The 27216-nt window shown below is 37.3% G+C and overlaps 1 protein-coding gene across 1 annotated transcript; it reads right to left on the bottom strand.

The window, feature by feature from the left end:
• Positions 1-353: 353 nt before the first annotated feature.
• Positions 354-27216, bottom strand: RAB21 (RAB21, member RAS oncogene family). Its single transcript, XM_003405208.4, has 7 exons — positions 26791-27216; positions 14557-14616; positions 13752-13859; positions 10877-10940; positions 5782-5836; positions 5209-5297; positions 354-2073 (listed from the first exon to the last, which is right to left on the bottom strand). Exons 1-7 carry the CDS (start codon positions 26938-26940, stop codon positions 1931-1933), a joined length of 669 nt encoding a protein of 222 aa, XP_003405256.1. The 5' UTR covers positions 26941-27216; the 3' UTR covers positions 354-1930.

A 27216-nucleotide genomic window follows, 5' to 3' on the forward strand; every position in this document is an offset into this window, starting at 1 on the left:
CACAGCGTCCAGATTGCATAACGTCCTATTACACAGAACATATCGTGGACTTTACGAGACACGTAACCATACAGTCATCCCATAAAGAGGCAATTTCAACTTATCTCCTGACTCTTCCTCCACTCACCTTCCTCAAACACACAGAACAGAGAAATCAGTGTGTTGTTTGGCAAGGAAAATAATTAAAGAAGGTAAAATGAAGGGTCACAGAACACTTAATATTTTTAAGTCAAAATTCTAACATCATAGCATCAGGGTGTCAATTCATTCAAATTTTAACCTATTTGAGAATGTTGAAGCTATTATTTAAAAATATGATAGTACTTTTTCATTAACTTTAACCTTATACCCTCTTAATTGCTCATGCTAACAGCTTTATTGCATACTACTGCTTCTTGTAAGAAGTAAATCCATGGACCATTCCACTTTATCTTAGACATAACATTTACTAGTTTTCCAAGCATGACAGAATGGAAAAATATATATATTAGAACAAGAACAATTTATGTTAGTTTCCACAATCTGTGTTCCTTCTGTGAGCAGTGCCTAATTCTATTAAAATTAACAAATTTAAGTTCAGTTCTATGCTTGAAAAAAACCTAATGAGGGACTAATTTACAAAGTATACAAGAATATAATTTTATAGTAAATCTTTCCAGTGTTTGCTATAACTGCATTACATGAAATATTTCCCTTCACAAAAACACAGAAGGATAGCTCTTATAAAATGAAACGAAACTTTCTGCGTCCATCTCTGGCAAGCAATGAACAAATACAATTTGCTCACAAAAGAATCTAAAAGTGCTGCCTCAGGAGCATACACTATCACTAGCATGCTGTACGAATGAGCCTTGGTGAGTGGCTTCTATGTAGGAGCTCTTTCTCTCACACCAGTGAACCCATTTCATATAAAGCCGAAGAGAAAACTAAAGCCATTGCAGATGTGAAACTCAGCATGCTCCACTCAAATACTTCTAAAGTAACCACCCTAAAACAAAATTGGCAGGTGTCATCTCTTACCAAAAAACAAAATAAAAAACACAAACCCAAAGGCAAATGCTGCTGTTCAATAATCAGATGGACTTACAGAGGCAAAAAAATGTGACAACAGCAGTAGTTCAAGTAAAGTGTGTGTGAAAATTTAAACACGCCCACTTTCAAGTTAAGACAAAAGTGAAGGGGAGCTATGATCTTTGTATCAGATAGAGTGAAAAAGCTTAGGCATTATCACCAAATGTTAATTCACTTTACAGTCATCAATGAGACTAGTGTATATATTTTTGCACCTTGCGCTTGTAAAAGCAGATAAAATATTTAATATGTAATTTACAATGTATTTTACCAGCTCAGCATAAAGGATGTATATAGATTATATCAAAGTAGTAGACAGTTAGGGGCCTGTGCAAACCCTGCAAAAATAGTACTTCAGGTATCTGCTAATTAAAAAAACAAAAACAAAAAGTTTGCTGTTCAGAAGTGATACAATTCAAACTACCACAAAATACAAAGGGCTGCAAAAATGTATATCATTCCAACAACATATATAAGTTATTAAATAAAGATCTGATTTAAAAGAATATAAATGAAGCCTTTAAGTAGGTCTTTTCTACATGCATATTATTCCTCATTAAAGAAAAAAATATGTAAAAAGGCCATCGGTAATTGCTTTGTTAACATTTGTAGAAAATGCCAATTCTCTGGTCACAAATTTTCACTAAGTTTAGCACTTAAGGTCTCTGCAGTGTTATAAACGTAATTTAAAATACTGTTAATTCTGTAACTCCATTGGTAAAATAACATGACTTGGAATATGGCAGTCTTCATGTTGAGGGCAATGATCCACAGTGTGTGTGTGTGTGTGTGTGTGGTGTGTGTGTGTGTGTGTGGTGTGTGTGTGTGGTGTGTGTTTCAATTTCTCATGTGTGAACAGTTATCCAGAAGAACAGCACCCTCCGCCACCGCTCTGGGCTTGAGGCTCATCGTCGATAATCTGTACGCCTCGCCTTGTGGTTCCTGGCTGACTGGAGCCATTCCCTTTTGCTCTCTCGTCCACTTGTGCTGTTTCTATCATCCCTAAGAAAGAGAAAAAGCAGAAATTATTAGAGCTGTAATCTTTGAATTTTCTGTATCTATAATTTCAGTATAAAAAGTATGATAGATATTTCTGACTTTCAACCAACAAGGAAACTAAATGTAGTAAAGGTTTTGTCAGGTCACTAAATAGCTTTACCTGAAAGCTTTTAAAAAATTAGTATCATGCAGCAAGTGTATTTGTCCAATGGTATGATCACAGTGACATCAATACAGAAGAAAATTTTTTGCTATGAACAAAGGACAATGTACAAGTATTATCCTTAAGATTTTCCAAACATACTTTGAAACATGTCTAAGTTCAAATCATTGTAAGCAGAACAGATTTTAAGGTACAGGATTTATTCTTCTACTAGAAATGTTAACACTCTCAAGAAAATGCTATTAGAAAAGAACGAGTTTTGGATGAGAAAGAAAAAACAAAGCTGGAGGAATCTATCTGATTTAAAAACTTAGTATAAAACTGCATTAGTCAAGATTTTGATATTGGTGGTGGGAGACACACAGAGATCAATGGAACAGGAAACAGAGTCCAGAAATAAACCCATGTATATAGTGGCTTGATTTTTGATACACATGCCAAGGTTATTTAATGGAAAAAGGATCATCTTTTCAAGAAACAGTATATGTCAAACATAAACCTCAACCCATACCTCAAACCACACACAAAAATCAACCAGAAATGAATTACAGACCTAAACGTAACACCTAAAACGTAAGATTCATAGAAGAAAACATAGGAAAAAAAATTTTGTGACTTTGGGTTAGGCAAAGATTTCTCAGATAAGACACAAAAACATAAATCATAAAAGAAAATTTGATAAAATGGACCTCACCAAAATTTAAAACTTCTGCTTTTTCAGACATACTGTTCAGAAAAATGAAAATACAATACATAGACAGACAAAAAATATTTGCAAAGTACCTATCTGATAAGGAAGTAACTGAAGGAGCCCTTAAAACAAAACAAGAGTTCTTAAATTTTGGGTCCAGAGACTGTCTCCAACAATGGTTTTCAAATTGAGGTGTAGAAGGCAATCCACTGAGACGAAATAAGAAAATATTACAAATTCTATTTCTACTTATTTTTCCTTAACTTTTCAAAATTTCTATTTTTATGTTATGTTTTATAATGTATAAAGTATACTAATACTTGTACGTGGCATATAATTTTTAAATGGGAGTACTCAATTTTTTTTTTTTTATGAAGATGTGAGATTTATAACAATTGTAAACCACCAATTGAGAGTCATGCTACTTAAAGTATGGTCCAAGGACCTGCATCATGACTACCTGGGAGCTTGCCAGAAATGAAAATCTCAGGCCCAGACTGGATCTACTAAATCAAAACATGTACTTTAAACAAGATCTCCAAGTAATGTATATGCCCACATTAAGGTTTGAAAAGCACCAATCTATAGCAGTGGTTCTCAAAATTTAGGGTGCATCAGAATCATATGGAGGGTCTGTTAAAACAGATTCTGGGTACCAGCCCCCAGAAATTCTGATCCAGTAGAAGTTTGGGGTAGGGTCCAAGAATTTGCATTTCTAACATGTTCTCAAGTGATGATGCTGCTGCTGGTCAGGGACCTGACTTTGAGAAACACTGATATAGAATGATCCTCAGGGATTCATAAAACTCCTGAAATTTACCTAAAAGTTTGTGTACATGTACATTTTTCAGGACAGAAAACCAGTGTTTCATCAAATTCTCAGAAGTATCTGAAGTCTATAAATTCAATGATTATAATGTGACAAAGCCATTTTAATCCATTATTCCATACACTAGAGTTTCCCTAAATATAGTATGCATTCTGTTGGTGATATGAGAGGTAACTTTCAGGTTGTATGTAAAAAAAAAAAAAAAAAGGAAAGAAAGAAAAAAACAAAGTTAATGTCCTTTCTCTTTTTAAAAAACTTTTTAACATGGAAAATTTCAAACATGTATAGAAGTGGAAAGAATAGCATAATGAAAACCCACATGTCTATCACCCAATTTCATCTATGTTGCTGTTAGTTTCTGTCCAGTCAATTCCAGCTCATGGCAAGTCCATATGTGCAGAGTAGAACTGCTCCACAGAGTTTTCAAGGCTGTGACCCTTCAGAAGCAGACCACCAGGCCTGTCTTCCAAGGTGCCTCTAAAAACCAAACAGTTGCCATCAAGTTGATTCCGACTCATAGCGACCTTATAGGATAGACTAGAGCTGCCCCATAGAATTTCCTAGGAGCGCCTGGTGGATCTGAACTGCCAGCTTCTTGGTGAGCAGCCACAGTTCTTAACCACTATACCACCAGGGTTTCTGAGGCGCCTCTGGGTAGGTTCAAACCACCAAACTTTAGGCCAGTAGTCAAGCACTTAACCATTTGTGCCACCGAGGGACTCTATAAAAAAAGAAAACCTAAACCCGTTGCTGCCATTCCAACTCATAGCAACCCCACAGGACAGAGTGGAGCTGCACCATAGGGTTTCTAAGGAGTCGTTGGTAGATTCAAACCGCTGACCTTTGTGTTAGCAGCCAAGCTCTTAACCACTGCACCACCAGGGCTCCATAGCCCCATATATTCCCGTCGTTATTTTCAAGTAAATCCCAAATACATATAATTTTATTTGTAAATTATTTTAATATGTTTCTATAAAAGATAAAAACTCTTTGTTTAAGCATAATTACAATACCATAATCACACCTAAAAAATAAACAATAGTTTCTTAAAATCAAGTGTTCATAATTCCTAATTGTTTTATAAATGTTCTTTTTCTCGTTTGTCAAATCAAGATCCAGATAAGGCACATTCACTGCAACAGGTTGTGATATTTCTTAAATTTGTCTTTATATATCCCACCACCTCCATTTTTACTTTCGACAGTGATGCATTTATTTTAATGCATTTAGTGAATATACACACGATTTCAATGCCATTAATTACTGCTTGAAACATGGCTAACATAGATATTTAAGCTTTAAAAAGTGAATTAATGTAAAGAAAAAATATTAAGTAAATAATAGCACCAATAAACATGAAAAGTTTTCAATGTGGTCATTAACAGAGGTTGGTAAAACACCACTTTAGGAATACTACCAACATTTTTAAAACACATTAAACCTAAAAATACCTACTTTTACAAAGGTCAAGAAAGAGTTCTTCGATTCCTTTGTTCTGTTTGGCTGAAGTGTGATAATGTTTTGCTCCTACAGATTCTGCATACCTAAAACAAAAAGGTAACTTTAGTGACTGATGTAAGTTTTTTCATGTTTTTGTCATGACTGCGGTTTAAATATTTTACAGTAGCAATGTTCAGAGAAATAAGATTAGACAGTTGTGTAACATATTTCTATACATTGAATCAAATTTTACGTAAGAGTACAAATCTAACAAGATTTGAAATTTTTATAGATTAGTTTGGAGCCCAAACACTTTAGAAGTTTTTGTGACTCACTACCTATTTGATCATGATGGCTTTCTTTTACATCACTCTTGTGTTTTTTTTTTTTACTGAAATAAAACAGGAAAGAGTGGAAAGTCTTTAAAATAATGCCAAAAGCTCAGAAATTACCAAGGTAAACATGCTTTCCTGAATCCAACAGATCAGTCTACATTAAGAGGTTTGAGACTACCTAAATGGTAAAGCACGATGTATAACAAGGAAGATCCCAACGTCTACCAGTGAGTGATGGGGGCGTAACACTTACGATTCTGCTTCTTGGATGGAAACATGTCTCTCCCTTTCCAAATCTATTTTATTACCTAATTGGGGTAAAAAAAAAAAAATCAATCTTTAATGCTGTTTGATTTTTATAATGAAAAATAAAATTAAGCCAACTCATAATATATAATGGCCATTTTGATCACCTGTAAAAATGATACAAATCCCCAATGTGACTTCTAAATATCCTATAACTGTAAAGTTAATCCTGTGTGGGTTGATCATGGCTGTCAAGATAAATGCCTTATCTTCCTTCAAAGGGTTCAATCGTCTCTCTCCTGAAAGGTACGCCCTCTGTCAAAGGAAACAACTTTTCCAAAGAGAGGAGCACTCTTCTTTGATTTAGGGTACACGATGAACTAAGACTTCACAGGAAAACTAGTGGATAAATCTGTGATTCTTAGCCAAGTGCAAATGGTAAAAAAAGAATTTTCTATAGTCCTCAATCAACTTAAAAACCCATTGCTCTTGAGTTGATCCTGACTCACTGCAACCATATACGACAGAGAACTGCCCCATAGGGTTTCCAAGGAGAGCTGGTAGATTCAAACTGCTAACCTTTTGGTTAGCAGCAGTAGTTCTTAACCACTGCACCACCAGGGCTCCCATCAACCTAGAGACAGTAAATAATTATGGAAGGTTTGTCTTACAGGTTACGAAAATATACTAGGTTAGCATCTTGGTTCCTAAGAGTACTTTGTTTTCCTAGCTGATATAAACTGGTTAAAATAAGAATTAAAATGTATGGATTTTTAAGCACTCCATCACCATGATGGGAAAAGACACTTTTTTTGCTGAAAAGACACTAGACAACTTAAGATGTGTATTATCATGGACATTGAAAATTGCTGAAAACAAGTTTAACTTTCCCTAAACAATGGCACCAAACTGAGACTACAAAAAGCCAGCAGAACAATGAGGAAGATTTCAGGTGCTATAATAATGTTTCTTTATCTTGATACTGGTCAGACAGGTATATTTAGTTCATCAATTAAATTTATAGATTAAAAAAAGCCAAGAGACAAAAATGAAGGAACTATAAAATGCTGAATCCTTACTGCATAGCAGATAGAAGTTAAGCTGAGTTGGTTAAAAATACAGGTTATGAAAGGTATTAGAAATAACAGATAGGAATGGGGAAAATATCCTAAAGAAGGCCACTTAAAAAAATATTTTCATTTTTTCTATTAAGATTTCTAGGAGGAAAAAAGGAAACACTATAAATGAGGTTACTTTTTCTTGGGGCGTTAAAAAGTCTAAAAGACAATTTCAGATATCAATATTTCCCGAACATTGAAGGATTCAATAAACAATGCAATACCTAGAATGAAATGTTCAAGCCCAGGCGTCCCATGAAAGACCTGAAATAATTTAAGCATCTAATTGCTAGCAGGCACAGGAACTATCTGAAACCCAGAGCCTCAGGTTGCAAGGAAGGGAAGTAGGCTGTATACACTAAAGCTCAACTGGTACCAATGAATTCAGTAATGATTTCTTCCTTCTTTGAAGGGTTATCTGTCTACCTCTGCAAGAAGTGCCATATTAGTTCTGATGTCCTACACTTTTTTTTTGGTCAGTAAAACTTTAATTTGCTAAATATTATAGCCAAGTTCTTTGTTTTGTGCTACAAGAATGCAAAACGCACCACCTAGTGGCCGGTGGCTCAAGCAAACAGAGGCACAAGATTCTTTCACTCTAAAGAGGTAAACAGAATTGTCCCCCTTTAGATGGCAAGGAGGCTTTTGCTCAAATTAACTAAAAGTGTTTTTTTTTTTTAGATCTCTAATACCTCTTGTTCCAAATTCCACTTAAAAAAAAAACAAACCCGCTGCCATCGAGTCAATTCCGACTTGTAAGGACCCTATAGGACAGAGTAGAACCGCCCCACAGAGTTTCCAAGAAGCACCTGGTGGATTCGAACTGCCGACCTTTTGGTTAGCAGCCATAGATAGCACTTTACCACTACACCACCAGGGTTTCCCCAAATTCCACTAGAATCACCAAACCTATAAAAAGAATAAGGATAGGGAAAGTAGACAATCACCTTACTGCCTCAAATGAACACTTGGGAGAAGTTATTCAGATACTGCTTTATTATTTAACAGTATTTTAAACTATTTTAATAAGTTGGTAGGTTATTATCAAAAGAATTAACTGTTTTCATAACAAGTATTATTTTAAACTTAATCTGTTAGTGAATGTCTTTCCAAAACTCAAAATCTTTTTAGCTTTCATATCCTTTGAAAACAGCTAAGGGATTAAGGCTCACACTTGTTTCAATACTGCAGTACAGCTAAGACGGTGCTGGGATGAGAAAGAAGCATGTGTGGAACTTCATTTTGTGAAAATGTATTTTGCAGCTAAGATTTGTGTACTTTTTTACATATACAGCTTACATAAAAAGTTCTAAGTAAAGGTCACATGGAGTTTGATTTCAGCCTAAATGTGAGAAAAACACATCAAAATTAGTAAAAACGTAGCTGCCTTTCTGAAAAGAGGATTGAGTCATCACCAAAAGCCTTCATGCAACAGTAACATGACTATCTACATGAGACTGTGGCATCACATGAAACTAGTAAGTTGTTCCCGACACCTGTGTATGGAGAGGCTAAATCAGTATTACAGCACAGAGCCTGGCACAAAGGAGCCACTCAAAAATATCTGTGGAAGAAAAGAAGGTGGGTTGAAAGAGAAAACTAATTAATTCCTAATCCCATCCACAGAGGTTCTGATTCAGAATGTCTGGGATGAGGCCTGGGAGACTGTTCTTTCTAAAGTTTCCCAGGTTATCCTGATGATAAGCCAATTTTGAGAACAAGGGACTAAGTGGGCTTCCAAATATCTTCCTACTCTGAATTCCAACAAAATTTCATGTCACACTTGCCAACAGGAAAAAAAAGAGGCAGAGAGAGCTTTTTATACTCCATATTAATCATTAATAAACTAATAATTATTAATTTAAATAAAATTAAATGAAGACTATTTGACTGTACTTGAGGTAATAAGCTACTAGATCCAACATTTCTAAACTTTCTTGTAATATGAAAATAAAGAATATGAAGTTTAAATGAATGATCTGTTGAACTCAGGTAACTCAGCTAATTTTTTATTAATGTTACTTTGTGACCTTGGTCAAGTAACAGGCTTCTTCAACTTTCTCAAGCATATATTAGTCGTTTCTCATCTCTCTTCTGAGAGATGGCCAGAATCCCAAATAATCAAATCTTCAGTCATTCACCTACTATGGTCACACTCCTCCCAGCAAGTCCAATATACCAGACAAAGCCAGGCAAAACTTACTAATGACTAGCTGAAGTTTTGGCCCCAAACTTCAATGTAATCTCCTACCCCAGAAATTACTCTCACCATCTAGTCTAACATATAGCATCTAGACTAAGAAAAAAAAAAAATATAGAGAGAAGCAGGCCAAATCATTCACCTTCTTGGCCTTTTCACCCAAGACTTGTAGCCCGATCTGTGACTGTTACATTTACCAATCTAAGGATGACAAGACACCAGAAAAGTAAACTTAAGTTTAAAAAAAAAGTTCTCAGAATTTTCCCAAGCTGACCATTCTTTTCTTTCATTTCCACAAATTTGTCCGCCCTCCACTAAAACTACTCTGGTTTCTTCCAAGCCATTGCTATTACACCAGCCATTTAAAAAGGAAGAAAGAAAACGGAATGTGGTTATACATCATAAAGGTTAACAGCTTAAGCAGAGGGACAGAGACTGACTCCAATTCAGCTTCCATCTCTGAGAGCTGGCTGATATTGGGCAAGTTATTAAGTATTTACAAGCGTCAGTTTAGCTTCCTCTATAAAGTCCTCATAGGATTATGAGGATTACACGAAATAATGTGTAATGAGTAAACAGCATAGCATATGGTATACTTTTCCTACTCAATAATTTTTATGTCATAAAAATAATAATCTAAAGACAAAAGGAACCAGAAATTTCAAAAATGAGTTCTAGAGTTCCTTTATTCCTCCCATTAAGAATATTCTCCACCTAGAATGAAGAACACCAAGGACACAAGGTAATTACAAACCCAAGAGACAGAAAGGGCCACATGAACCAGAGACTACATCATCCTGACACCAGAAGAACTAGATGGTGCCCAGCTACAACCGATGACTGCCCTGACAGGGAACGCAACAGAGAACCCCTGAGGGAGCAGGAAAACATTAGGATGTAGACCCCAAATTCTCATAAAAAGACCAGGCTTAATGGTCTGACTGAGACTGGAAGGGTCCAGTGGTCATGGCCCCCAGGCCTTCTGTTGGCCCAGGACAGAAACCATTCCCAAAGCCAACTCCTCAGACAGGGATTGGACTTGAGGTAATAAGTTCAATGGGTTGGAAAGGGATGCTGGTGAGGAGTGAGCTTTTTGGATCGGGTGGACACTTGAGACTATGTTGGCATCTTCTGGCTGGAGGGAAAATGAGAGGGTAGAGGGGGTTAGAAACTGGTGAAATGGACACGAAAAGAGAGAGTGGAGGGAGAGAGTGGGCTGTCTCACTGGGGGGAGAGCAATTGGGAGTATGCAGTAAGGTGTATATGGGTTTTTGTGTGAGAGACTGACTTGATTTGTAAACTTTCGCTTAAAGCACAATAAAACTTATAAAAAAAAAAAGAGTGTTCTCCACCTTAGCATCATGATCTAATTGTATCCTTGGAGTAAAATTTGTCTTTGACTCAAAAATATGTATAGTCAAATATATAAAACAAGAAAACTGGCTTAAGTCACTGAATTTAATTTAAATATAGTTCCTGTGCTGTTTATTTCTAAGCAAAATCTTATGGTAAAAAAGTAAAGGTCTAATTGAAGCAAGGCTGAAGGACTTGAAGCCTCATATTTTTAGCTTCTCCCTTGCTCTCCAGGGCAACCCTTTAAGTACCGACTTTGAATCTCCTGGAAGATAACATTCAAATCCTGAAGTATTCTAAAATATTAAATATTAAATGCTGCAATTTTTCCTTTCTCATATAACATTAAAATGAGAACTACTTGTTTACTATTTCTTTAGGAAAATATTAAGGAAACAAATGACATATTTTTAAAAAGTAATGATGCTTACCAACTATACATAAACAGATTTCATTTCCCAACATTTTCCGTAATTCTTTGACCCAGTTTTTTACCTGTGTATACAAAAAAGCAGATATGAAAACAAATCCTGTTACAGCAACTACCATTAACAACACCCCAAAACTCAACACTGTCAGAAAATTTCAGAATTTTATCCCACAGCCATATATTTAGTTACTACATGGAATAATTCACTGTAGAATCATTTATTACCAGCTTATGTTGTAAACCACACACACACACACAATATGAGTATTTTTCCATACATCTATATGTGGATACACACAGAAGCACCTCTAATTAAAATTTTTCATAAATCTTCCAGAGATCCAAGTAAATCTATTCACCAGAGCAAAATCTTATCAACTCCGGCCTCTGCAGACACTTGGAAAAGACACTTTGGACTTAGGAATAATACATGGCTTAAAGCAGCCTTTTGAACCATAATTTGTTCCTAAATAGCAGGTCTAGGAGCGTCTGTGTTACACACTTAAAAAAAAAATGTTTATGGGCACCAAAATAAAAAGTGTGGCAAATAAATTTTCATCATTGAGCATATAACAGGGTTGCTCAACTGTAACATCACTGACATTTTGGGTCAGATAAGTTCTTTGTTTTGGGGGCTGTCCTATGTATGTGATGTATGATGTTTAGCAACATCCCTGGCCTCTATCCACTAGCAGCCAGTACCACTTCTCCAATAGTGAAAACCGAAAATGTCTCCAGACATTGTCCCCTGGCAAGCAAAATCAACCCTGGTTGAGAACCACTGGTATACAGTATCTCCAGTAACAAACTAATTCCCACTATGGCTCAAGCATAGCAGAAGGTAGAGCTGGAATAAACTAGAATTAGGTAAATCAATTTTTTGACTAATGACTTTAAATATTGTGATTATAATAAAATTCCAGGATAAAGAACTCTGACACTTTTCATTTTTTATAATAGAATTTAATCTCTATGTAATCAAATCAGAAAGAATTTACACACCTTCCTAAAAAAAATACACATGCATCTATAAATACAACACTACACTGCATCTGTGGTAAGCACTTACTGGGCATCTGGTTCTACGGTACGAATGTGACAGTTTCACACTCCTATGCTCTGCAAGAATGCAGAGGAATCCTTATAAATCCTTATAAAAGCAAAGGTAATCAATATAACCGTTTTGTCTTTCTAACAGCAATGAACCAAATTTTCTAGTGCAGCCTCATCTTTTTGTTTCACTCACATTTATATACGAAGTTCTCAGCAAACCATTTAAGTACCATCTTAGTTGGTGGTACTGGTATAAACTGTATATCCTCATTACCTCAAAAGAAATAAGCCCAAATCCTATGATGTTATTACTCTACTCTCTGTACATATAATACCAATTTACTAATCTAACCAAGTTTTTAAAAATTTGTTATGCATCTCTAATTAGATCCTACCTATTCATTATACCCATACATTCCGTGGTGATTTAAAGATGGCCACAAATTCTTTACCACTCCTGAATCTGAGCTAGCCTTGTAATCTATTCTGACCAAGAGAATGTGGCAGAAACGATCCTGTGCAGTTCTAGACCTAAGCCTAAGAAGCAGCTTCTGCTTTCACTCTTGGGATCTAGCTGTCATGTAAGAAGCCTGGGCTGGAATACAGAATAATGAGAGCAAATGTGGAAAGAATCCCTGGAGAATGAGAAACCCATGGATGTGAGGCCACATGGATGAGAACTAGGCCTTCTTAGATGGTCCAGCCACAGCCAAGCTCTCAGTTTACTTGTAGCTGCATGAGTGACCCCACTGAGACCACATGAAGCAGAGAAACTGCCCAGTCAGCCCATAGAATAGTGAGAAATAATAGATTGTTGTTTTAATGCAGCAAGTTTTGGGGAATTTGTTATATAGCAGTAAGTAACTTTTCAACCTAAAAGACTCATCCTCTTAATAAAATAAACCATTTCTTTTCATGCATAAAGTCAGGAAGGAATCACAAATAGCACCAAACAACAGCTCCAAAATAATTTTAAAGATCATTAGATCTGCAAGCTACTTGTTTCATTTTTCTACTCCTTGTACTAAGTTTTTCTACTCATCAATAATAATCCAAGGACTAACTTGTATGTCTGCTCCACCAGATTCAACTGGAAAAACAAACAAACTAGAAAGGCAATCAATTGCAGCATGAACAAACCATAACTCAAGGTTAGAAAAGCTTTTGCCTTGGAAATTACCCTCTTTAGTTATACATCCCTGACTAATTTATTCAAAGAGGGATTTTAGGAGAAAAGGTCAAATAAGTAACCCATCCTGACTGTGAGGAGAATTCAGAGATAAGTTTACCGGCAACTCATTTTTGATCTCCACTTTACAAGTCCTGTATTTGAAGTGTACTTGGAAGATAGGTGAAAGAAATAGAGGAGCTTTAAGACAAACAATACCCAGCCTGTTCCTGTAAAATTTTATTACAGTCTCCAGGATTTTTAAGGAGGAGAAAGAGCTTAAACTTGATTCAGTTCCTCCCTTTTCCTCTTCACAGTAAGAGAGCCTGTGCAACCACACGAAGTTTTCAGGTGCCCAGCGGGTGTATAACAAAGAAATATTTATGATTTTTCTTTAATGGGGAGGAAAAAAGTCCCTATATTTTTCTGAAGCTCTATTCCTAAATATGATAATTTCACTTTTCCTAATTTCTGAAAAAGTGTGTATTAACTGTAATATGAATTTTAAAATATGAATGGTCACCATTTATGTATAAACTATATACTTTACCTTTAAAACCAAGACTAATCACATGAACAAGGTATGCTAATGGAGACTGGAAAAATCAGTGCTGTTCTTCTGATTAAGTCATCTACCCATAAGTAAATAGAATACCTTCTGAAAAGAATCTTCATCTGTTATGTCATAAACTAAAATAGCTCCATTTGAATCTCGGTAGTAAATTGGACCCAATGCATGAAATCTCTCTTGACCTGCTGTATCCTAAATAAAGCAACAAACACTTATTAGATCAGAAGAAAAAATATACATTGGGTATATTTCAACTATGGTGAACTTATGTCTAATTGGGAAGTGGGGCATGGAGTCACAGAAAACTCCTATTAAAAAAAACAAGGTACAAAAAAATTTTAAGAGCCAAATTATAGCCCAATATTTAATGCTTTACTGTTTTACAAATGTCATTTTTCCCCTCCCAACCCAATTCCTCCTCAGCAATCTCCCCAGCCCCACTGAAAAACCAGTTCAGATGCCAGAGAAGCAGAATGGCCGCACTATAAGCCAGCTACCATGGAATAGGCCCTGCCCTAAACCCAGATTCCCTGAAGATGAGGGGGATAAGGACAGGCAGGCTGTTGGCCCACTTCGTCTTCTATCTGAAGTGGAAGCCCTTTGACTTGACCCTTCCCAGATGAAAAGTTATGATACCAATATTCAAATATTAAATTCTTTTCAACATATAATTCTTAACCAGATTTTAGAAAAAAATGGGTTTTTTACCCCCAACCCCCACCAAAACAAAAGAACAAACAAAATTTTTGGCTAACCTTCAGTTAACAATAACGACCACAACAAAATAAAATCCAAAAATTAAAATTCCTATTCTCCAAGCCAATTAAGTTATTAGAGTACAAAGAACAGGCAGAAACCTTCACACATAAAGTTGAAAAGATTAACTTACCCATATGGCAAGGTTTACTCTTTTTCCACCAATATTTAACTTCTTTGTTAAGAAAGATGCCTAAGAAAAAAGAAAGATATGTTAAACAATGTTTCATATAAAATAATGTTTCTAATCTTGACAACTATATATGAATAATCACACCAATGTGAAACTCAAGCTATCTGGGAGAAAAAGTGATCACTGAGTTTTTATTAATGACCAAACATTTTCAGTGAAGACAAATTATTGACATTCTTATCTAAGAAAAAGATATTTTAGTTCATGAACTCAAATCATAAAAATACACAGAAAAATGTAATTAAGTACTTTTTATTAGTTTTTCCCCTATATATACAGAACAAAATTTTTCTTAGAGCATTTAATTTGATGCCACCTTACCTACTGACTATAGAGTCTAATCTTAAGATATATAAGTAATGTTTATTGGTGGTTTATTTAACCATATGAATGCCAATATAATTCAAAATGTTTCTGCAATTATTTAATAATTCAATTATTTAACATATACAGTATTTAATAATTGTCACAGGTACTGATAGCACAGATATGAAAGGACATAATTCCAGGTTTCTAAATTCTAAAATTTTTTTTAAAAAATTCAATACCGTGTGATAAATGCTAAAATGAAGAGTCTTGCCAAGTATATTCTAAGGAGAGTGCTGAAAAAGGAAACGCAAAGCCTGCCTGGGTGAGTCTAAGGAACCTTCAAAGAGAAGGTGGTGATGGCTCCTTTTGTGGCAGGTCAGATGGGTGAAGCCACAGAAGCCGACACAGGATCCCACGCCTTCTACCATACAGGGAACTCCAAGTTGGTAAGGTCAGGACCAGAGACGAGTCCGCAAAAATGAGCAAACGCTGAATCAAAAAAGGTCCTAGAATTCCATGTCTAGAAGCAGAGACTTTAGCTTATGGTTCTTAACAAATATGTCTTGAAACATTAAACATATACCAAGAAAAAAAAAAACTGTACAGTCAGGTATATTTGCCAAATGCTGCATATTGTCCTGTGTCCCCTTTGTAGATTGACATGCACATTAATACATGGAAGCTGGCTAACTGCATCTATCCCAGCATTTCTCAAACTCATTTGACCACAGTCTCTTTTTCCCTGGAGAAATATCTATTGCATCCTAAGGAACAGCTGTTAAGAAACAGTACTGTTGACAATCGAGAATAATGAAGGGTTTTAAGGAGCAGGGAAATAAAAGATTTGTATTTTAGGAGAGAACTCTGGGATAGGAGTGGAGATTAGACAATAAAGGATAGGACTAGTCCTGGGAGACAGAAGGCTATTACAAAATTAGAGAGAAAAACAAAAACGGGCCACAACTAAGACCATGAAGAAAGAAGAGAATCAAGAATTAATGAAAAGAAAATGTTCTCAGAATCCAGAGAGTGAGCTGACATACTTAAAAAGAAATAGAGAGCAGAGTTCAGAGATGTATATAGATACATTTGGGTGTTATCTATTAGCAGAAAAAGGAGTCCTGGTGATGCAATGATTAAGCATTTGGCTGCTAACCCAAAGGTTGGTAGTTCGAACCTACTCAGCGGCTCCATGGGAAAAAAGACTTGGTGATCTGCTCTGTAAAGATTACAGCCTAGAAAACTCTATGGGGACAGTTCTACTGTCACACTGGGTCACTACAAGTCAATGGCACCTAACAACAACATTAGCAGAAAGTACAGAGAAGGAAGACAGATAAAAAGTTAGGCTAGTGAGTTACTGCTGAAGTAGCAGGAACCTAGATTTCAGAAAGGCCTTTTTGCTATCAGCACACCAAGGAAAATTACAACAAAGAAAAAGTCACTGGATTGGGTGATTAACTAGAGTCTACAGATAGATAAAAATGGCAGAGCTGAGACCAAATCAGGGAAGTCTACCTTCAAGGCCCAAGATATACTACTCAATATGCAATGAAACAAAAAACTATACAGGAAAGGGTAAAAAAATATATAGCAAAAGAAACAACTTGGAAAATAAGAAGACCAAATATAAGTAATAATAAACGCAAATAAGGACTTCTCTCACTCATGTAACATATGGGCTAAGGATATGAACTTTGGAGGAGACAGACCTGGAATTGAATCTCAACTTTGCCACTTAGTAGCTGTGTAATTTATTTTACCTCAAGCATTTTCATAATTTCAGTATCAATGCTATGCAGACGAAGCTCAAAATCTGAATCCTATCCAAATACTTAACGGATAGGCCAATTTTGATGTCTGTCTTCTTTCAGACATATTTAAAACTGAACTGATCTCTCCAACATTGGCTTCCCATTCTGACTTCAGTACTTTGATCATATCCTTCAAGTCACTGAGGTTTAAAATCAGAATTATTAAGTTTTTTCCTCCCTTGCCATTCCGTATCTCCCTATTTCCTCTGGGGCTCTACTACCACCCATCTCATATTATGCCATAATGTAAAAACCTCTGGTCTTCCTTCACACTCTGCTCTGCCCCTGCCCCGCATGCCAGATTATCTTAACAAAGTCTCCCTGACTAAGAGAAAAAAAAAATATATATATATATATATATATACATAAACTCATAGATGGGTTCCCTAATAAGTTTTCATTCTTAAACTATCATTTAACCATCTTTTTACACTCTATCCCTAGTGGCAGCTACCAGTATAATAAACTTTTTGTCATAGAGTTTTGTGGGGATTTCTCAACAGAGGGAAATGCATTACAGCTGGTAAAGCTCCTTTATTTCCTTTCTACTATCCCCTCTGAAACTTGCCACCACCCTCCCACGAATTTAAGGCATAGTATAAAGAAAGTCTCTCCTAAGGAACCATGAACATACAAAATAATTTTACTGAAAGGTTACTCAACACAGTGTAGACTATAACAAAAATAAATGTAAATAACCTACATGTCCATTAATAGGAAATTAGTTAAAAAAATACACACATGGCTCATCCACACAGTGAACCACTACACAGCCATTATTCTATCACTACTGCTAATCCCAGCTAACAATTTTTGCAGCTTACTTTCTGCCAGGCACTTTTTACAAAATATTCATAAGCTTTTCTTTAAGGGAGTAAAAACTGGAGAGCCCTAACCTAAAAAGTCTTAAAACCTTTGTATCCAAGGACCTCCACAATTTGGTCACATCTATCTTCCTAAAATAATTTCTACTATTTTTCTACTTACTCTCCAACTTATATGGTTGATTCACATTCCCTCTAATTCTGTCTGTTCATAAAATTCCCCTCTAACTAGCCCCATTCTTTTTTTCTCTCTCTGAACTCCACCTACCCAAGTCCAGTGCATGACCTCTTCTTCTTGAACCTTTTAAGTTTTCTTATACTACCCACGAAATCCACACTGAATTTCTCTATCCTGAAGAATTTTAAGGAAACTAATCTTGTAATATATAGCATACCTTAACTTGTACAGTGAGTTATCTTTTCATGGGTAAAACTCTTCTATTCAACTGGATTCCATACTTTTATATATTTAACACTTTCATAGTGCTTACAATGAACCAGACAGTGTTCTAAGAGCTTATCATTTAATTCTTCTAACACCCGTGAGGCAGATATAATTACTCCAATATTATAGGCGTGAAAACTGAGACACAGGCAGTTAAGTATCTTGCCCAACATCACACAGGAAGTAATGGAACGAGACTTAGAATCCAGGCAGTCTGGTTCCAGATGTAACTGATAACAGCCAAACTATAGTACCTTCCAGACTGAGGTCTATTACTTCTCCTCCAGTAAAGGGCAGAGAGCCATAAGGTCCCTGCCACAGGAAGCACCCAAATATTGTTATTGCAGATAAACATGACTACACCACGTGCCTAGGTAGATCAATGAAGGCATAACTCAATTTACGTAAGAGATGTGCTCCTATAAATTTCCTTACACACTAAATTATTTCAACTCAAATATCTGAAAACACTAGCAATACACACTATCAAAGGATCCCTAGTTAATATCCCCCCTCCCAATAATGAAAAACTTATGCCTGACCCTATGGAAAGATTCCTTCTGTAATATAAATCATCTCATTTTATATATATCTTAAATTTTTAATATGTTATAAATATCTTAAAGAACAAATACCTTCTGTTTAAGAAATATTACTATATTTGAGAATAGAACTGAAAGACTTTATGTAATATCAAGATAGCAGCAGCCAAATGGCTGAAATTTATCTTTACTTTAATCACCTTTATGAGGCATACTTAATTTGGCCAGACTACTGAGATATCATTTCAGTTTATAATACTCTTACTCAGTGGCTATGTGGCAGTACGATGGGGGTGGGGGGGAGGGTGATTACGGACTTCTTTCAGAATCTGATGAAAGCTATGAAACCACTGACTCCAAAGAAAACTGCTCATATGCATATACCAAAAACAATTTGCACACATTTCCAATAGATTAAAAAATCCCTGGCATCCCTGTGAAAAACTCCCAATCTAGAAAGGGGAGGGGGAAAATGGCATTAAACCCTATCAATGCAAAGGCTCTGGGAACATAGGAAGAAAAAATAGTACATATTATGTGTCAAGCACTGTGTTTAGGGCTTTCTCACTTAATCTTTACAACTCCGTGAAATGGGTAATTAGCCTCATTTTACAGTTGTGAACCTGCGACTTAAAGAAATACAGGGACTCACCCAAGGTCAGACAGCTCAGTCAGTGCAGTGGGTGGAAGCCTGTCTGACTTCACAGCGCCTTTTCCCACGGCTGCCTCTTCTAGGACATACACACACATTTCCTAACCTAGGACTTCTCCACTTAGACGCTAAGAGTTCCTGGACACCAACTTATCTCCCAAAACATTCTCAAAGTAAGGAGGAACAAGGTAATGGTACATTTCCCACCCTACTGGCATAAACTGAGATACAGCACCATCACCCCTTCTAATCCAAATCATTTCATCTTCCATACTTTGAGTATTAAAAAAATAATAATAACAATAATAACCTCATTTGTCATTTGCACCTGATGCTTTTTTACCAAACATCTTATCTCAAATCATATCAGATGACTTAAAAAAAGAGAGAGAGAGAAATAATAGGAACAAATTATATCTGCCAAATAAAAGTCTTTTTAATCATTTTTTTGGTTCTTAGCAGGATCACTTACTGTGTTTACGGACTATTGGCAAAACAAAATATCTAAAGTAGCATTGTGTAACTGTAAGGAACTTGTTGAAAACAACATAGTAACTAAATTGTGAACAATTCAAATAATTCTCTGTCTTCATCTAATATCTACTAAGTTCAACAGACTTTCAATAATAGGTAGGGGTATATGTGAGTATGTGTATAATAGTCAAAATATTTTTGCAAGAGTCACTAAAACTATTTCAGGCTTAAGTATTTAAAGTATCTATTACCATTTCTAGGCTTAAAGACACCAGAGGATTCAGGCAGATAATTTATAAAAATTAGTTCTCTGTAACAAGGCAATAAAAATTAGCTATCAGAAAACTAAGTTGGTGCTTCAGTACTTCTGTATTTAACTTTAGGTACTAAAAAAGAGGGTTAATAATCAGCTTAGAGTCAAGTGAAAAACTTTTGAAAGGACAGCTGAAATCACTTCTAAGGAGTAGCTCAGAGTCCCTGAGTGGTACAAACGGTTCACATACTTCGGTGCTAACCAGAAGATTGAAAGTTTAAATCCACCCAGAGATGCCTCAGAAGAAAGGCCTGACTAACAATTTACTTCCAAAAAATCAGCCACTGAAAACCTCATGGAGCACAGCTCTACACTGACATACATGGGGCCTCCATGAGTCGGAATCGACTTGACAGCAATCTGTACGGTATGGTAAGGAGTTGCTGGGAGCACAAAGCAGAAAATGGCAGTAAAATATGAAATGCTAATATATTAAAGATTCATAGCCACAATTCAGAAAACCTGTCTTAAAAAACCAAATCACCCAACCCTCTACAGTCCACATATATGTAGTAAAATACTGAGGGAAGAAAAAGACATCACCTATTCTATTTTATAAAGATATTATAATGAATTGCCTGAATCAACACTGATGTGGCTTTCAGAGCTACTTAGAAGTTATTTCAGATTTTTAAAATATTAAGCTTACTAACAAGGAAACCAAGATTTCCAGGCCAGAGACTATGATACAAACTGTAAAACCAACTCCTAGGACCTGAATGCCAGGTTTTCCTCAGGAAGATTAAAAAAAAAAAAGGGCAGTAGACTTAGCTTAAGATAAAGTTCTACACCATTACTATTTGTGTGACCTCAGAAATTTAATCTAAGTTTTAGGTTCCTCATTTGCCAAACCATCAGGATACTACCTACTCCAGCAACCTAACAGCACTGCTTTGCTAGTCAAATGGCATGCACCTATCCTAGACCTCAGGAGGCAGACAGGTGGAATTCCACTAACAGAACTCTAAAAGGAAAGATGACTATACGTTTTCTGACTATGAACAATATTACCTTCTACATAGTGTAGTCAAAGGGTGAGAAGGCACTTAAACCTGAGCACATAATCTCAAGATGCGATTTAATAAGGAAAAAAAAGGGGGAAATGAAAGAATTGATGATACAGGAGCAGATATAAAGAGGGCACACAAAAGACAAGAGGTAGATACAACCAAAATGGCACAATCATTTAACAATAAAGGCAAGATGGCTAATTGATGGCTAATGTAATGTCAGAATAAATTATGAACAACGAGAGCTACCTCCCTTCAAGTAATGTTTGAAACGAAAAAATTAGAGTCCGGTGCCCCTACTAAACTGTTAGCCTTCGCTAAAAGCTCCCTGAAGGCAAGAGAAAGACTTTGCACATCTTCAAATCCCTCAGCTAGCGCAATGCTTGATATATAACAGGTTTGAAACGTTTCTTGAATTTAATTGCTTAGGTTCAGTACTATTGCCTTAATAAACATCAAAGAAAAGCAGAAACTCCCTTGCTCCAGTTGTCTTTCTTGTCTGTCAAGTTTATCAAAGCCTCAAATCGGGAGGAAATCAAACAAGAGGGCTTGGATGCTCTATATGAGTTCAGGTTTCCGCAGACCAGGTAAAGGATACTGAGTTCTCAGAGAGCTTACCTACAAGATTACTCCAAAACTACAACTAACCTATGAGGACCTCTGGGAAAAGGAAATAGTACTGAAACATCAAATCATGGCAAATACCACCAATTTTTTAATGTAGTGCTCTCTTGGAGACCATATAGGTTCTCAAAATAATCCATTTGAAATTAATCTCATTACCTTTTTTGACTGAGTTACCACAAAACAAACAAATTAAGCACCAAATATTCAGCCAACAGCAAACATTTATTAAACACACACATGCCAGGTGCTGTGCTAGGCGCTTTGCATATGATGGTTCTCTATCCAATCCACATAACAGTTCTATAAGGCAGGTGGTTGTTGTTTCTTAGGTGCCATCAAGTTGCTTCTGACTCACAGAGATCCTATGTACAACAGAACAAAACACTGCCCGGTCTTGCACCATCCTCACAATTATTGTTATGCTTGAGCCCACTGCTGCAGTCACTGTGCCAATCCATCTCGTTAAAGGTCTTCCTCTTTTTCACTGACCCTGTACTTTACCAAGCATGATGTCCTTCTCCAGGGACTGGTCCCTCTTGATAACACATCCAAAGTATATGAGACGAAGTCTTCCATCCTTGCTTCTAATGAGCATTCTGGTAGTACTTCTTCCAAGACAGATTTGTTCATTCTTCTGACAGTCTATGGTATATTCAATATTCTTCTCCAACACCGTAATTCAAAGGTATCGATTCTTCTTCGGTCTTTATTCATTGGAGGTAACACCATCTTATAAATAAGAATCCAATTTACTACATTAAAATAACCTGCCAAAATCACAATATGTATGAAGTGGGAGTCAGAATTCAAATTAAAGTCTAACTTCAAAGTTCTTTCTCTTTCCATAACATCATATGGCCTCTTCATAGATCTGGGTACTTAGTAAACATAACAAGTATATCTTGTCTGCTGCAAGCATTTGACAAAACATCTCATGATATCCCCTGTGGGCAAGACTGATGTGGCTAGGGCTAAAAAAGTCAGGACATTTGTAATGCTGGAATAAGCGCTTTCATTAAAAGATCTGTGTCCAGTGGCTCATAGCAGTCGGTCTTAAATAGTTTTCTGCTCCCCTATTAACGACTGTGTTTCTCACTCAAGGGGAAAGAAGAGGGGATGGGCTGCGGCCCATGTGTAGTCTGAAAAAGCCCCATCCTAAGATTCTGCACTGCTAAGGATTAATGCACCTCTAGTTATGCATGCCTGGTGGCATAGAGGTTAAGTGCTAAGGCGGCTAACCAAAGGGTCGGCAGTTCGAATCTGCCAGGCGCTCCTTGGAAACTCTAAGGGGCAGTTCTACTCTGTCCTATAGGGTTGCTATGAGTAGGAATTGACTCGACGGCATTGGGCTTTTTGTTTATTTGTTTAGTCATGCATCAGAAGCCCTGGTGGCACAGTAGTTAAAGCGTTCGGCTGCTAACCAAAAGGTTCATGGTTCAAACCCAACAGCTGCTCCAAGGGAGAAAGATGTAGCCAGCCGTCTGCTTCCATAAAGATTTAAAGCTTTGGAAACCCTGTGGGGAAGTTCTACCCTGTCCCAGAGGGTCACTATGAGTTAGAATTGACTTGATGGCAGTGGTTTGATTTGGTTTGGTCATGCATCACTGGAGACTTGCTGCAAAGCTCTGTACCTGGCCCTCTTCTGTTTCTTTTAATGTCTTTGTTAATAACCTGATGAGAACACTGCAGTAATTTTCATCAAATTTCGAGGTGACAAAGTTAAAATGGGTAGCTCATCTAGACAGTAGGGATCACGCCTTATTCCTCTTTGCATGCCCAGAACTCATCCCAGTGTCTGATTCAAAGGAGCTCAACCAATGTTTCCTGGATTACAGAATCAAGATTTAAAAGGACATTAACAGGCTTAACTGTTGGAGCAAATTTAGCAAAACCAGGTCAAAAAAATCAGGGATTTAAAAAAAAAACTGTACAATCACAGAATTTGAGGGATATCTTTTTTTTTTTTCCAGAAATTAAGACTAAGATGTTTTAATTCACAGCAAGCCCAGTATTAATAGATGCGACAGCTGCCCCAAAAGCTCATAGAATCTTTTCTAACCTCATCATTAGAAAAGAATTCTCAACAGAGATGACAGCCTACATTTCTCTCATTCAAACCACACCTGGAATCATTTCAGCGCATCAGTGCAATCAGTGCATCAAACTTTAAGAAAACACATATCAAAATGATGAAATGATTTAAAATAATGTCATAAGAGGTTCAGTTAAAGGAACCAGAGCTGTTTACCCAAGGCAAGACTCAAGTGGATACGATAGCTATCTCCAACTATCATAAGAGATGTCATGTGAGAACAAGATTAAGAAGGCAGAACTAGTACTAGAAACTACAGGAAAACACATTTTGGCTTTACACGTGGAAACACTTATTTGAAATTAGACCTGTCTAAAAATGAAATGGGCCACATCAGGACATAGTGAGTTTTCCACTTTCTGTATCAGTTCATCTCACTCCAAGATGTTCACACAAAAGTGGACAATCATTTGACTGGAATACTAAAAGACTAAAGTAGTTAACCATAAACTAGCTCAGGTTACTGCCAGTCATAAGATTCTCTGAAATACAAATGCTGAGAGTGTACTTTGAAAAACATAGTGTATTTTACAAAGGTGCATAGTTTTGTTGACAAGACTGTATCTTCTGATACACGTTATACAAACAGATCTCCCCTCCATTTGGAAATTAAAAACATACAAGGTTGACTTATCAAATTTCTCTGGGGAAAAAAAAGTTAGGAAAAACGAGATGAACTAATATATAAGAGAAAGAACTTAGATATAGTACTGTTTCCATACATTAGAGTGCTACAAAATCCTGTATTCTGTAATATAAGCCAGACACTGTTTGTGATGAGTTATACGAATATTATGATTAGGACTGCTTGCTTTTGATACTGGAGATCTATCATAACTTCACCCTCTCAGGGAGACTGCAGTGGCTTCTCTCAAATGTTTAAAATCCTTTAGTGTGCTTTTAGCTTCCAAGATATTTAAGTTCCAATGAAAGCGTAATTTTTAGGCTGAAGGGCTAAATTATCATTAAAAAATTTTTTTAACTAAATTATGATGGTTTTCTTTTTTATCTTAAATCTGTAGCACAACGAAAAATGCTAAATGGATTGTTTACCAGTATCCAGAGACTGTGAATTAATTGCTCAAGATGTAAAATCACGCCTGGATTCAAATCTGAGCTCGGACCACTTAAAGCATCTTGACTTGTGGCATTATGATCACCAGCAAATCTGTTTCCTCACCTGTAAAGTGGGGCTAATAAAACTATCCACCTCATAGGCTGTTGTAAGACTTATTTAGTGCAATAACAACTCACTAGATGTTAGCCATTATTACTTTACCTAAATAAACTTGTAAATATCCAAATGACCACAGGTATTTATCCTACAAATTTCCTTGGTCCAAAATATAGGCTCTCACTAGTGACATTCCACAATGACTAAAACCCACTGCCATCGCATTGATTCCAACTCATAGAGACCCCATAGGGGTCTGAGGCTGTAAATCCTTACGGAAGCAGACTGCCACATCTTTCTCCCAAGGAGCTGCTGGTGGTTTCAAACCACTGACCTTTCCGTTAGCAGTGGATCGCTTTAACCTCTGCGCCACCAGGGCTCTTTAAATTTGTAAACCTCCAAATCATCATAGGTATTTATCCTACGAATTTCCTTGATCTAAAACACAAGGCTTTCACTAGTGACTATAAACCATTAAAATTTTATACGTGCTCTTTTACAAGCATTTAATTAAAAAAATGCAGTTTCCTGACATTTAGTTTTGAGATATTAGGCTTTACACAGGAGGAGTAAAAATAGAACATGGAATCAGAACCTGAGCATCTTCCTGAATTCTAGACGCAGTTTAATAATAGCACCAAACAACAAATGTCACAACAATTAGGGGATTGGGCATTCTACAAAACAGTGTCCCCGTTCTTGCACACTACACAGTCACTAACTAAGATCTATTGTACATTTAGTGTAGTAACAATAAAGACAGAAAACTTACACTGGGGCCAAGTCTTAAGTGCTTTCATATATATTTGTCCTGACAACTGTCCTATCAACTAGGTACTATTATCTGTCCCATTTTAACAAAGAAACTCAAGCAGAGAGTGGTTAAGTAACTTGCCCAAGGTCAAACAGCTAGTTAAATGATGGAGGTAAGATTTGAACCTACAGAGTCAGGCTTAAATGTCCAACAGATTCTACTGCCTCTTACTAAATTAATCAAGTTGGAATAGCAGGATTTTTCTTCTAGCAGGTGTGAACTAATGGGGGAAGGGGGAATTACAACTCCCTCAAATGCCTGAGTTCACTCCCAATTAACGATTGCATTTTAACACTTTTCTAACTACAATGTAACTGCAAATGAAAGCCGGCCCTATGTTACAGGTACAGGAAATAAATAGCCATCAGCAACTAACCTTTACTTTGGAGACCAATTGTCGGCAAGTATTTACATGACGTTTCCATGTGGGTCGACTTACCTCGCAGAATATGAGTGACCCACAAGTCAGACCCGCGCAGGCAACTATGAAACTAACTGCGTAATCCACCTGAGCAAGCGGTCATTTCAAAAACCCTCCAGAGACGAATGTCTTGCCAATCAGAACCTTACTTGAGAAAAAAGCAGGACAAAATGGAACTCGTATAAACACTTAGTCATGAGTAAGCGCTTAAGTTACAAATCACCTAGTTTGCAAAATCAAATCCGCGGATAAATTCCTAATTCCGAAAGAAAGAAAAAGGGCTGATACTCAGTGACTGAAGGGTGAAGGCACCTAGGGCCCAAGCGGAAGCGCATCAAAGGGGAAAATCCAGCCCACCAGTGGGGACTCCACAACGTGCGCAATCACCACGGGGACACTGGGGACTTTTCAGGGCCCTTCCACTCCCCTCCCAATAGCCTGCCCTCATGCCTACAAGCTGCCCTGACCCTGTGCGTCCCCAAGGCGAGTACAGCAAAGGCAATCCTAAGGCGGCGGTGACAGGCCAGAGATTTCGAGCTCAGCTCCAGGGGCCAGGGCAGCAAAGTCCTCACAGCCCCGAGGAGCCGGGGCCGCCGAGGCGCCACCTCCAGCTACGGGGACTGCCGGCCGCCGCCTCTACCTCCGCCCGCCCCGAATCCGCACCTGCAGAGTGGTGATGTGCTTGTCGTTGAACTTGTTCTCGCAGTAGCGCAACACCAGCGACGTCTTCCCCACGCAGCCTTCCCCCAGCAGCACCACCTTGAACGAGTAGGCTCGACCAGCCGCCGCCCCGCCGCCGCCGGCCGCAGCCATCCCGTCGCTTCCCCGCCGCCCGAGCCCTAGAGCCGCGCCGAGCTGTCCACAGCCTAGACAGAACCTTCGCAGCAGAGGCCGGCGCAGCCCACTCCACACCGGCCCTGTGGACCCCGAGCGCCGTCTCCACTCCCTCCTCAGAGGGAGGCCTGGAAGAGCCGAGAGCAAGTCCGAGAATGAGGAGCCCCAGCCACCACGTCAGGAACCGGAGGAAGGGCGAAGAGCGTTCCTTTTCCACCTCCCTCTAATGGCGTCTCCTTCCTCCTACGTCACATT

Source organism: Loxodonta africana, chromosome 4 (assembly GCF_030014295.1).
Source record: "Loxodonta africana isolate mLoxAfr1 chromosome 4, mLoxAfr1.hap2, whole genome shotgun sequence".
Classification (NCBI taxonomy): domain Eukaryota; kingdom Metazoa; phylum Chordata; class Mammalia; order Proboscidea; family Elephantidae; genus Loxodonta; species Loxodonta africana.